Source organism: Miniopterus natalensis, chromosome 16 (genome assembly GCF_054644295.1).
Source record: "Miniopterus natalensis isolate mMinNat1 chromosome 16, mMinNat1.hap1, whole genome shotgun sequence".
NCBI classification, from domain to species: Eukaryota; Metazoa; Chordata; class Mammalia; order Chiroptera; family Miniopteridae; genus Miniopterus; species Miniopterus natalensis.
The window spans coordinates 3,777,752-3,791,368 of NC_142096.1; the positions used below are offsets into that span (position 1 = coordinate 3,777,752).

The 13,617-nt window shown below is 34.5% G+C and overlaps 1 protein-coding gene across 3 annotated transcripts in view; it reads right to left on the bottom strand.

Annotated features, from left to right (window-relative positions):
- The window catches only part of VIRMA (vir like m6A methyltransferase associated), a 43,230-nt gene that overhangs the window by 5,537 nt on the left and 24,076 nt on the right, over positions 1–13,617 (bottom strand). For 2 of the 3 annotated variants that reach the window (XM_016209116.2, XM_016209118.2), the window contains 9 exons: positions 10,770–10,863; positions 10,084–10,628; positions 9,304–9,539; positions 8,551–8,803; positions 7,275–7,492; positions 4,849–4,981; positions 1,499–1,651; positions 873–1,033; positions 578–674 (listed from right to left, as the gene is read on the bottom strand). In XM_016209116.2, coding sequence (XP_016064602.1) covers positions 578–674; positions 873–1,033; positions 1,499–1,651; positions 4,849–4,981; positions 7,275–7,492; positions 8,551–8,803; positions 9,304–9,539; positions 10,084–10,628; positions 10,770–10,863 — 1,890 coding nt within the window. The remainder of the gene's footprint in view (positions 1–577; positions 675–872; positions 1,034–1,498; positions 1,652–4,848; positions 4,982–7,274; positions 7,493–8,550; positions 8,804–9,303; positions 9,540–10,083; positions 10,629–10,769; positions 10,864–13,617) is intronic. The other variant, XM_016209117.2, reaches the window with a different exon arrangement.

Sequence of the window (13,617 nt, forward strand, 5' to 3'; positions counted from 1 at the left end):
AGGAATAATTATAATTTTGTGGGATAATTTATTCTCTACCCTAAAAATATAAGAAAACAAAGTACTTCAGAGTACTTATGCAAAAATGGGATTTGCCCCTAAAATGTCTTTCTCATATATACAGATCACTAACCAGAAAGAATTAAAACAAGTAGCAATAGCCAGCTGGGCGTGGCTCAGCGGCTGAGAATCGACCTAGGATCCAGGAGATCGTGGTTGGATTCCCGGTCAGGGCACATGCCCGGGTTGCAGGCTCGATCCCCAATCAGAGGAGCCTGCAGGAGGCAGCCAATCAATGACGACTCTCTCATCATTGATGTTTCAACTCTCTCTCCCTCTCTCCCTTCCTCTCTCTGAAATCAATAAAGATATTTAAAAAACGACAACAACAAAAAACACAAGTAGCATAAAAACTGAGTCCTGAACACCATTAAGTGGGTGATTGACATAAAAAGTATGTGGTACTTGATCCCCAAACTTTTAACAGCTATATTAGAAGTAACCTATTTTAGAGCTAACAATACACAAAGAACAAAAAAACCAACTTTTTTCTAAATATTTAGTAATGAAATTATACCAAATCCAGGTCTGCATCAATCTCTTCAGCCTGAAATGGAGTAAACCACATAGACTTCAATTGATCATCCATGACATCAGCTAGTACATATGCAGTCCTGGAACAGGAAAAGTATTAGGTAAAAAGAAGAGTTCCAAAATCAAATTTTTAGCTTATCTTCTAAGTAAAAGCTGTGTACAGTACAATTAAAAAATGTTACCCTGTAAAAGTATTAAAAATAGTAAGCTGGCTCTCTCTACACCCCAGCCATCAAATACACTATTTCTAGTCAACCACAAAACACTGCTTATTTTACCTATTGTTAAACAGGTTCTGGAGAGATTCTGGAGCTGAAAGTACTGGTTCTATGTCCTGGTCACCGAGAGGTAAAGGATCACCTGATGACTCCAGCATCTGCTTAAGTCCAACTACATTGTCCAACAAAGAATCCAGATTGTCATCATCTTTTGAATGTTCCTATACACAAACAAAAACAGAGTAAGAAGGTGCAGGTAAAACTAGAACATTTATGCCCCAAATCTATTAACTTGTTAGTAGAAAAGTTTGTATTATTTCATTACTTAGAAATTTGGAGCACCATCAGGGAATTATCCACTTAACATTAAACATATTAAAATAAAACAAACACCAAAAACACTTGCCATTTTATTTCTAAAGAATGATAGCAGGGGGCACTGCATTCAAACAATAAACAATTCCAAAAATACTGCCTTCATTTACTCCTTAAGATTCTTAACAGTATGAAGGACTTCACTCCAAATTATTAACTCAAAGAGTTATTTCAAATGGTATAAATACCCAACTAAGGATTCACTATTTTTAAAAAGTCACTAGAAAAACCTGAGCTAGTCAAATGGAAAAGAAAATATGACTTGGGAATGCAGTTTTCATTTCATTTCTGTTTTCATTTTTATTTTTTACCAAAACAAGTTTCTCTAGTTCAAGGAACAAATTTTCTGGACTTTCTTCTTTGCTTTGTAGAAGCTGTTTTAACTCTGCAGCATTAATACTCATCGTCCGTGATGGATGAGCTCCATCTACTTCCATGAGACCACTATCATCTCCACAACATCCCTGTAAATGTCACACACAAATCAAATTTGAGAAGAACGAAATTTGCAAAGATGCTTCCAAATTTATTTAGATATTTAAGCCATTTTTGCTGCAATCTTCCCCTCAATGTTTTGGTTTTACATTAGTATAAATGGCTAGCTTCAAGAAGGATTTAGTCAGCTCAAAACTGAAAAAAGTTTTCTTTGAGTAAGATTCACAAAATAAATAGGTAAACACATGCAGTCAATATACTGGCACCAAGATTTCACAACAAAAATATCCAATGGAAAATACCAGTGTACATGCAGGACACATAACATACTGATTGATACTCAAGTTAATAAAATGTCTGCTATAACAAAGAACTGAGGAAACCTGAATTTATTTTCCTGGAGATAAGTCACACAACTAAAGAAACAGTAACTATCATGATAAAAACACTCAACAAGCTACAAAAAGAAGAAAATGTCTTCAGCCTTGTAAGGGAATGTATGAGTAACTATAGCTAACATTGTATTTAATAGTGAAAGATTGAATGCCTTCTCCCTAGGATCAGACACAAGACAAAAATGTCAACCCTTGTCATCTGTATTCAACATGTACTGGAGGTTCTTGTGAGAGCAATTAGGCAAGGAAAATATGTAAAAGGTATCCAGACTGGGAAGGAAGAGGGTAGGCTGCCTCTACTTGTATGTGACATGATCTTGTATATATAAAATCCTAAGGAAACAACTAAAAAAAACAATAAACAACTTCAGCAAGGTTGCAGGACACAATATCAATATACAAAAATAAAATGTACTTCTGAACACAAAGAACAATTCTGAAAAAAAATGAACAATTCTATTTACAATAGCTTAAAAAAATTCCCAAATAAGAGGCATAAACTTAAAAGTGGTATAAGATTTATACTTTGAAAACAATACATCGTTGAAAAAAATTAAAGATGACCCAAACAAATGTACAGCCATCCCATTTCCATGGACATGAAGATTTACTGGTAATACTCCCAAAATTGATCTACAGATGGAATACAATTCCCTTAGTGGCTGCAAGGGAGAAAGGGGGTTTCCATCAATGGGCACAAAGGCTCTTTGGTAGGTTATGAAATCATTCTAAAATTAGATCGTGATGATGGTTGCACAATCCTATAGATATACTAAAAACCACTGAATCATCAGTTTAATAGAGAATTTTATGGGGTGTGAATTACATCTCAATCAAAATGTTACCAAAAAAGGAGCAAGAAGGGAAAAATCTAAGGTCACGTGAAACACAACAGAAGACAAAAGTAGGAAAGGCCTGTGAGTAAACTACCCAAGATGAGCAGCCCTGGAGATGAACAAAAGAGGGAAAACCGGCTATTTCATGATTTCTATCTTGAATGTCAGGGAAGATAAATGGTATAAAAACATGAAACAAGTTTATGGGGGAAGATAATTAATTTTATTTTGGACATTCAGAAATTCTATCCATTATGAGCAAAGGCAGGAGAGAGGAAGAGAGAAGAGAGAAAAGGAATCAGGTAGACTATTAGAAGAGAGATCTACGTCATAGATAGAAATGAAGTAATGCAGGGAACATTTTTCTCTATTAAGGAAGGAAACGAGATTAAAAAGAACAGGGAAACAATTAGGGGGGAGTGAAAGGATTTAAAAATTAAAATAGCCTTAATCTTCCTAATGAAGGAGGTAAGAAACAAAAATGCATTGATGAGGGATGAATAAAAGCATCAGTTAGCAGTGCTTGAGTGCCCAGCAGATTCTGGATCATGAATAAACTGGTGGGTGGCTGCTTATTAGGAACTGTTTAACTGATGATATGTGTAAGAAAATGACTATATTGATTACTCAGCAACATGTCACTTATGATCTGATGAAACTATAAGTAGTCTTCCAACAAGTAAAACTCATATCTCTTCAGAGCAGCCACAGTCCTACTGTTAAATATACCAATCTTCTAAAATCAAAGCATCTGGCAACTTTAATTACTTTAATAAACTACCTGTGACACAAAACAAACAATAATTTAGCAATAAAACTGGCACAGCAATAGCTACAAATACAATAGGTAGCCAAGAAGGGTTTATTGGAGTAAATATTTTCAACATAAATTATATGCATAAGAGAAATACACTAAACAGTAAACGTAATTTTTTCTTATGAAATCCTTCCATATTATATTTACTTTGGTAACACTGTACTAAACAGGTCCCCTACACCTCTTCCCAAATAGAAATCTTAAACATGAGCAAAATTTCTTACATAAGTGTTGACAGAATACTAACCCATGGAATGTTAACAGCTGTGTACACACACACACACACACAGGGGGATTTTGCAAGAAATACATTTGGACAAAGTTGGGTTAGGTTGCAGTAAAGCAAATTTCTATTTATCTGGAACCTTTTAGAGCTTGTAATATACTAATGTGCATAGTTAAGTTCCATCAGGGGAGACATTTCCAAACTTATTTGACCACAAACACTTTTTAAAGACAGACCTATTAAAAAATAAGAAATAAAATAAAATAATAAAATAAGGTAAATATAAAAGATAAATAAAATAAATAAAATATAAAATAATAAAGTAAAATAAAATTTTAAAAATAAAATAAAATAAAAAATAAAATAAAGGCAGGCCGATTAATGGTTTCTGGAAATGTGTCCACAATATATAACATGATTTTGTAAAATACTAATAAGAGAAACTCTTAATAAGATTTTAGAGTTAAATAACCTTTAATTCATATCTAACATGAATCCAAAATAGTCTAGTATAATAAACTTTACATTCACCCCAAAATCACAGCAACCAAAACACAATCAGTAAATGCTCATTTAAATGAAGTAAATAAATACTTAATTAGAGGCTGATAAAACTTGACTATTCTGGTGACCCTAGCAAGGTAACTCAATGTAAAAAATACACTGTAGATAGTATTTTTCTGTATTTAAGTTGCAAAATCAGCAAGTATTCATAAATTGATAATGTCTAATAAATCAGAGTTCTATAAAGACTACTCAAACATCTCATTTTTAATAAATAAACAATCTGATTTTATAGTGAGGGGAGGACACAAAAACCATGATTCTAAATTCCAAGTTCCAAAAAACATTATTCCAAGGTTTTTTTGAACCCAAGGGGTAGTTTTAACTTATGATAAAAAGTTTATAACTTTAAGAAATACAAATACATATAATATACATATCTACTTACCATTGTGTCAGAGTTAAGAATTTGTCTCATAAATTCCAAAAATGAAGATGCAAGTTCACCTGTGTCCTTACTAAAAGTGCTGACCACTCGTTTCAGTAAACTATGCAGAGCATTACTGTTTTTCCTTAAAGAACTGTAAATTTTAAATAGAAAAAACTCTTACAATTTGAGCATATTAATCTAGTATGAGAAACAATCTCAGTTCAGACAGAATAAAACTTAGTCCACTATTTTAAAAAAAAGTAAAAAGTACTCTGGTATGTCTGTGTACACAAACCATGTAACAAAGCATTATTTATAGTTGACATTTCCTTTAAAGATAAGCTTTAAGCTCTTAAAAAACACACACATACACACACACACAAAAACAAGAAAACCTTCCACCAAATAATAAAGGTATAAAACTTAGCGAAAGAACTTTACAGGTTCCCTTTTACACTTTTTATAACCTGAGGATTTCTCTAACATAAGGAAGTTATAGCTATCTCAGAAACCTGACCAAAAAGCTTAATAACTACAGAGACCAACTATCTTTATGTCTCCATAATCTGACAGAAGGAAATGAAAGGTGTGGAGCATGTGTGAACAAGTTTTTTATGTAAAGAGCTTGATGGTAAATAGTTTAGGTTTTGTAGTCTATACACAGTCTGTTTCTCTCTATACAGTTTCAGTCACAAATGCTGAACTGCTGGTGTGAAAAATCGGCCATAGAAACACAAAAACACCAGCTATACTCCCAATAAAACTACAAAAACTAGTGGTAGGCTGGATCTGGCCCGTAGCCCATAGTTTGCCAACCCCTTTTCTCCACATCCTTACCATCACTCATTGTTGATTTACTAATGACAGCCGCTCTGACAGGTGTGAGGTGATAGCTCATTGTCGTTTTAATTTGCATTCCCCTGGTGATTAGCGATGTTGAGTATCTTTTCATATGTCTATTGGACATGTGTATGTCCTTTTGGAAAAAGGTCTATTCAGCCCGGCCAGGTGTGGCTTAGCGGTTGAGCATCGACCTAGGGTCCAGGAGATCGGGGTTCGATTCCCAGTCAGGGCACATGCCCAGGGTTGCGGGTTAGGCAGCCGATCAATGACTCTCTCATCATTGATGTTTCTATCTCTCTCTCTCCCCCTCCTTTCCTCTCTCTAAAATCAATAAAGATACAGTTAAAAAAAAAGGTCGATTCAGGTCCTCAAGGCACAGATTATTTTAATAGGTTAAATAACATGAGGCAGCAGGATTAGACACTGCAATTACTTAATGATATTTTGGATGATTTAGCTTATAAACACTTTTTGTAAAAGCTTGCTTTTAAAAAATATTAAAAGTATACATTGCACAACTCTATATAGTCTAAATTAATCAAGTATACTATTTTATGTTCTAATACCATAAACTGTCCAGCCGGAATGGCTCAGTGGATCGAGCATTGTCCCATGCACGAAGAGGTCACTGGTTCAATTCCCTGTAGGGGGCGTGTAGGAGGCAGCCGGTCGCTGTTTCCCTCTCATCATCAATGTTTCTATGTCTCTCCCTCTCCCTTTCTCTCAATAGCAATAAAAACATATTTTAAAAATAATAATGATAATAAAAATACCATAAACTAGTCCTTTTTTTCTTATCTATTAAACATACAGATTTTTTAAAAATATATCTTTATTAATTTCAGAGAGAGGAAAGGAGAGGGAGAGAGAGAGAAACATCAATGATGAGAGAGTCACCAATCGGCTGCCTCCCGCACGCTCCAGACTCGGAATCGAGCCCACAACCCAGGCATATGCCCCGCCCGGGAATAGAACCCCAATCAGCTGATCCTAGGTCGACGCTCAACCACTGAGCCATGCCCGGCTGGGCAACATACACATTTTTGTCTCTTACAATACACAGTGCTTATTTTCCTGGTATTCTTCTGTACATAATACTATAGCACATTAACACTTTCTTTTCCTTTCTTTTTTTATTGATTTCAGAGAGAGGAAGGGAGAGGAAGAGAGAGAAACATCAATGATGAGAGTCATTGATCAGCTGCCTCCTGCACGCCTCCTGTTGGGGATCGAGCCCACAACCCAGGCATGTGCCCTGACCGGGAATCGAACCAAGATCTCCTAGATCATAAGTCAAAGCTCAATTGCTGAGCCACATTGGCCCAGCACAAAACAAATATGTTAAAAGCATGAATTAGCATCCCTGGAATAATAAGATTTCCTTAAATACTCTAAGATGTCCACATTAATTTGTCTGTCTATTCAATTTATATGTTTAATCCCAATTTCATTATTATTAGCACATTCCACTGCTAACAAATCTTCTCCATAAATATAAATCACACCTTCAACCTTGTGCAATAGCTATGAATTAATTACTATCAGGGAGGGGGTGACAGAGAGAAAAATTAAATCCAAGAGTATATTAAATTAAACATTACCTTTTTAAATGAAATAATCCATAATCATGCTCTGTAAGAAACATCATTGTTCTAACACACGTCAGTAAACAGTTATAACTGCTCTCAGAGTTGGCCAGCACAGCCAGTAGACAATCACAGATTGAGGCCATCAATTCTTTGTTTGGTAGAGAATTGGAGAGCTGCTCTAGTTCAGAAATAGAACCTTCAGAAGAGTTTGGCAAAATAAGTGCAATGTCCTGTGAGGGAGGTGGGGAATAAGAAAAAATAATTTTTAAAAATGATTATCACCATCACTTAGCATTTTTATTTCAGAAATACTTAGCATTTAATACTTAGTCATTATTTCATCAAAATATTGTTCCAATCCCATCCTAAACACAGATTCCAACACATTAAAAACAAAGGAATCATTCTGCCCTACTACAGAAGTTAAGGTAAGTATATATACCTAAAGAAATAAAAACCTAAATATTTTATTTTATAATATTTTTACTTTAAAAGAACAGCCTTTTAAAAAATTTTCCTTCTGTATTGCACTGAGTATAGTTTGTATCTTCAACTGGTTGAGTGAAGTACTTTTGGTACTAAAATATTTTAGATCACTGCACTATTCATTCATTTGAATATTTTTAAACTTACAAAGAAATTATTCAGAGAAATAAATTTTAATAAATATATCCATATTTGAACTTAAAACATCACAAAAGGGATATAAAGTATAGCATAGGGAGTATAGCCAATAATGCTGTAATGACTGTATGGTGTCAGATGCGTACTAGGCTTATCAGAGTGATCACTCTGTAAGTTATATAAATGTCTAATCGCTATGTTGTACACCTGAAACTAATATAATACTGTATGTCAACTGTAATTGAAAAAAATTTTTTTAATGTATTAAAAAGTTGCCCTAACAGGAAAATATGATATTAATTCAACCAATCACAAAGCTATAAAATTCAACAATGAACTGGTATATAATTGGAAAGAAAATGAGTTAGACATAACTAACCCCCCAAAATACTGTGTCACATAAGGCAACTATCCAAGGACACAATCTCATAAAGAAAAGGAAAGAGCTCTTCAAAGAAACCTGTGAAGTACAAACCCAAAGAAATCTTTGAAGCACCAAATCATTTTATCGTTGGTTTCTAGTCAAATTCATCTCCCTGAACAATAGCAGGAGTAATAAAACAGGTGAGATCTCCTTGTTCACAGATAAGAATTACATCAACAGCTTTTAGACACACACACACACACACACACACACACAAAATTTATGAGTAACTATAAATACCTGATCACAGAGAGACTGTAAAATGGATGTGATGTATTCAACGCACTGTTGGTGAGTGACACTGTCTCCGGGAGACCGCACCAAAGCTAACAGGTCCTGGAATATCTCTGCATATTTTTCATCACCTTTAATAGTTCCATTAATTAGATGCAAAATAGCTAATTTACAAGCTTTGTGTGAAGCCAGAGCATCAAGAAGAGCAAGCAACCTGGTGGTTTGGCTAGTATACTGTTTTTCTTTATCTTCTGAAGTGCTGAAATAAAATCAATACATTCAATAAACAAAGTTCTTGATGTTAAGGCATTATTTAACTAATATTTGTTTCTCAACACATATCAACCTATACCAATCTTGTATAAAACATTTCAAAATGACAACTTCTCTGGAATTTTACAATTACTGTAAAATTTTATAAATTTAGATTTTCAATAATGTATTTCCTTAAATCAAAATACATTATGGTTCACCTTTCAAACACCCAAAATCAAGGCCTACAAGGCAATTTGCACATGAAATAATGAAATAAAATTTTCTAATTAAAGTTAACTATCTATATATAGATATATATATATATTCATATTTGTATAGGTGGGTGTGTATGTATATGTGTGTATGCATATATTTGGTCTATATTAGTACGTATACATCTTATCTAAGCATTCTACACCCTGGTTTCCAAGTTTTAAGGAGAAAAAATGTATGTGTGTCAAGAACAACTTGAAGAAAAAAAATTTAATGCAAAATGAAAAATACCTTTGCAAGTCTTCTACAATCAAATCCAACACAGTTCTCATAATCAGAAGTGCAGTTGGTGAGGCAAGATCACACAATTGAACACAAATACGCCGTAGCATATGTTGAATGGGCTGGCAGGTTGTGCCAGAGAAAGAGCGAACTATTTCTTGGAGCAACTTTGCTTGAACATGAAGGTGCATGCTCCACAATTTTCGGGTGTTGAGTGCCACTGATATATCATGTGGCTCAATAACCTGTTAAAAAAGTATAATGTATGTGTTCGTAGATTTTTTTTCGTATTTATTTATAGTCACAAAAAACTGTTCAGGAAGGACTATTATGAAAGGAACATCTTTACTGCATGCTGAAAACATTTAAGATGCTTAAAACATCTATTATACAATTAAACATTTGCTTGAATTCAATGCATCTAAAAAAATCTTATTGTTCTCAGGTTAGCAGTCAGTAGAGCAGAGTCCATTGGTGAAGAAACCTAGTAAACGGCAAAGTCTAACACATAATAAAGGAGAAAAAAGGATTTAAAAATAACAAAAGTACAAGAATACATAACAGCATAACAAAATTCACATTAACAAAAACTTAAATGTCACCCCCGTATTTCCTTAGTGACCAACTTGCTTCAGTTTTATCTCACCCTCATCCAGTTATTTTACGTCTTTTTTAGGGAAAGGGGATGGAGATTGTTTTCGTTTTAGTTTTTCCTTTAACAAAATCACTGGCTTTTAAAAAAGTGTTACTGCAGTCATTTATAAGATGCATGTTATATGGAAGTGATACCTGAGTTGTTTGCATGGGCAATGGTAGAGGCAGCAGCTCTGAAAGGAGTATGAGTCCAGAAAAAAATCCTTCAGGAACCTTCAAGATTGAAGAAAGAACTTCTTTTAACATTAAAGACCAAGTATTATTGGCCAGAGTCTCTTCTGAGATTGTGAGTTTTTCATTAACTCCTTGTGTAAAAGTCAGTAAGATATCAATGATATCATTCTGAATTTTCTGTTCATCACTATCCAAACGACCTGAGAGGGGGATAGAGCACAGGAGCATGTGTAAAGTCACAAGTGCTGAAGGAACACGCATATCCTTAAACTCAAAGGAGCCACCTCTCAGGAGTTCCGTTAACATAGTTTTAAGAAGAGTGAGTGTGCAGCGAGCCATTGAAATAGTAGTAACTCTGTGAAGAGTAGTCCCCATGTTGACATGGAGCCTCCAAGGCTGAGTCAAAATACTGTTCAATTTTTGCAGAACCCGAATAAAGGTGTCCATTCCTTCAGCAGAAAAAAGCTGAATAACAGCAAGATTCCATTTCAGGTCTTTCTGTTGACCTTTATATAAGATAAGAGGGGAAAAAAGCGAATTACTTATATGTTAATAATCAGTTAACATTTTTGAATATTTTATTTAATAAATGATATTCATACTAGGCTTAAAAACTGGTAGTTTTAAAAGTTTAGTAGCCACATTACCTTCAACAGGGGGTGGTGGGCATGCCACATTGCAGAGAACACGCAAAGCAGTGGTAAGGCCAACTCCTTCTGGAGTCATCAAGTTATCGATATTCTTTAAAAATAAAAATAAACAAAGTTTAATTTCTTGTTACCTATCAGAAAAAGAGAAAATTCCAGAGAAGGCATAAGTTAAAAATATGAGTTTCAAATTCACATAAAGTTCTTAAATTTAAAACATAAATAAGGCTAATGAAGTTTATAAAGGTTATTTGAACTTTTACATATGTTGTACCATGTGATATTATGTAAATAAAATAATTGCAAAGTACAAATATATTAAAAAGTACTGAAACAAAAGTAACATACAGAAATGTATGAGACTCTCTGTAATAAGAATTTAAAATAGCTCCTTTTGGTATATTCTTTCTATACATCCTCTCTCCCAAAAATGAACCAGATTCTGATTTTACAAAGCCCTATAGGTGATAAACCTCTTTCAAAACTGAAGCAGCAGCCCAGCCAGCATGTCTCAGTGAACTGAGCATCGTCCCGTAAACCAAGAGGTCGTAGGTTAAATTCCCGGTCAGGGCACATGCCCAGGTTTCTGGCTCAATCCCCAGTATGGGGCATGCAGCAGGCAGCCAATCGATATCATGTTTCTCTCTCATTGATGTTTCTATCTCTCCCTCTCCCTTTCTCTCTAAAAATCAGTAAAAACATACTTTTTAAAAATTAAAAAAAACTGAAGCAGCAGCCCTAGACGGTGGCTCAGTTCGTTGGAGCATCATCCTGTATACCAGAAGGGTTGCAGGTTCAATTCCCAGTCAAGGCACATACCACAGGAGACAACCGATTGATGTTTCTCTCTCACACTGATGTTTCTTTCTCTCTCTCTCTCCCTCTCTGTCAAATATCTTCGCATGAGGATTTTTAAAAAAACAACTGAAAAAGCAGTAAGAAATGTTTACAACTACATAACACACATTTTTAAAAACAAAGATACCACCAGAGTCAGTCTAGTTATGATGGTCAGTTGGGGCATAGTTAGAAGACAAAAAAAAATACAATTGCTTATGTCCTTAGCACTATGTTTCCTGACAACAAATAGTTATGATTAAATTTCGCGCGCGCGCGTGCATGCGTGCGTGTGTGTGTTTCCCACAGGGTAGCATATAGATGGTTTAAAAAAACTAAGAAGAAATAACACATTAAAATGTTACTATTTCAACTTTAAACCTCAGAAGAGAAACTTAAAAGTCAGTCCTTTCCCTCATAGTTTTGCACCTTAGATGATCTTTTCTTCTATCTCTTCCTCGATGACTTTCAATAATTCCACAAATTATACAAGGCAGCAGGAAGCCACAGAGTGAAGTTTCAGTCTTAGATCAACTGTTTTTAGTATATCTTGGAATGAGAGTCATTTATAATAACCATAATTAATGGGATGAGGATTTGCATAAAAATCAAAAATCTTTTAATTACAGCATACAATTAATTCAGATTTCTAGAACTAAATTTCTTGTTGGTTAAATACTTTTAACAGGCCATCTGGAATTTACTGACTACTTCATACATTCTCCTGACCATGCACAAGTACCCTGAACACATGACCATCTAAATTTACAGGACATTACTGTACTGCTACTGAATTAAAGACTAAATATAATGGAAAGCTACAGATGACCATCTGAGGCACAGAGCAAGGAACAAATAATATGGTAGTATACCACAGGAGGTGAAAGTACTCGAAGGAGAGATGGAGTAAAAAGAGAAAATAAGGGAAGGCAAGTCGGTCAGAAAAACTCTGAAGCAGAAAAACCCAAATGATACGCTTTGTTGCTGGGTCAGAATAGCAATAGACTGAATAATATACTACATACATTTCAACTCCAAGACCAAGATGGTTTACAAACACTCACACATGTACACACATAAACACCATACACATAGCCCATCTGTTAAATGAAAGATCACTCAAGGTGCATTCTCCCCCTATAGCACAAAACCTTTGTGCATTTATAAGCACTTTTAGCCCTGAATGTGTATACATACACATTGTATTCAATTTTAAACTTCCAAAACTAACAATGCAATGATTTTTTCATTATGATTTACTTGAACTGTATACAAATTTTCAACTGTAATATTATAACTTACATGATTTTCACCTTTTATGAATTTTTTTAAATGTTTTTATTTATTTTAGAGAAAGAGGAAGGGAGAGGGAGCAAGAGAGAGAAACATCCATGAGAGAGAATTATCGATTGGCTGCCTCCTGCACACCTCTCATGGAGGACTGAGCTCGAAACCCAGGCATGTCCCCTGACTGAGAATCGAACAGACACCTCTTGGTGCATGGTATGATGCTCAACCAGCTAAGCCACACTGGCCCAGCAGGGTGACTATAAATTATTTCAATTGCATATTTGAATATTCCCAAATTAGCAAAAGTAGAACTAGCCTCCATTGCAATTATCTGGAATTGATTCCATCACTTTTCACCTAAAAATTTTGTGGGAAATTCTTTTTCACTAAAGTTTAACTGAAACAATTACATGTTACATTCTCATAGCATTTAACTTTAAAACACTTCTGTAAATGTCATCAAAATGGTAGGTGACATTGCTGATTTGAGAGGGAAAAAAGGACAGAATCTGGTAGGGGAAAGCAGAATACATGAGGTTCTGTGCATGTATGTTCATGTATATACACAATCGCACACCCACCTACATTCATGTGCCAATCTGTAAATAGAAGTCTAGTAAATCAAGCAGTACACTTAATAATTACTGCGTTATCTACACAATTGATTTAATGAAATATTGCTATATACTACCAAAAAGTTCACAAAATCAGGCACTTTTAA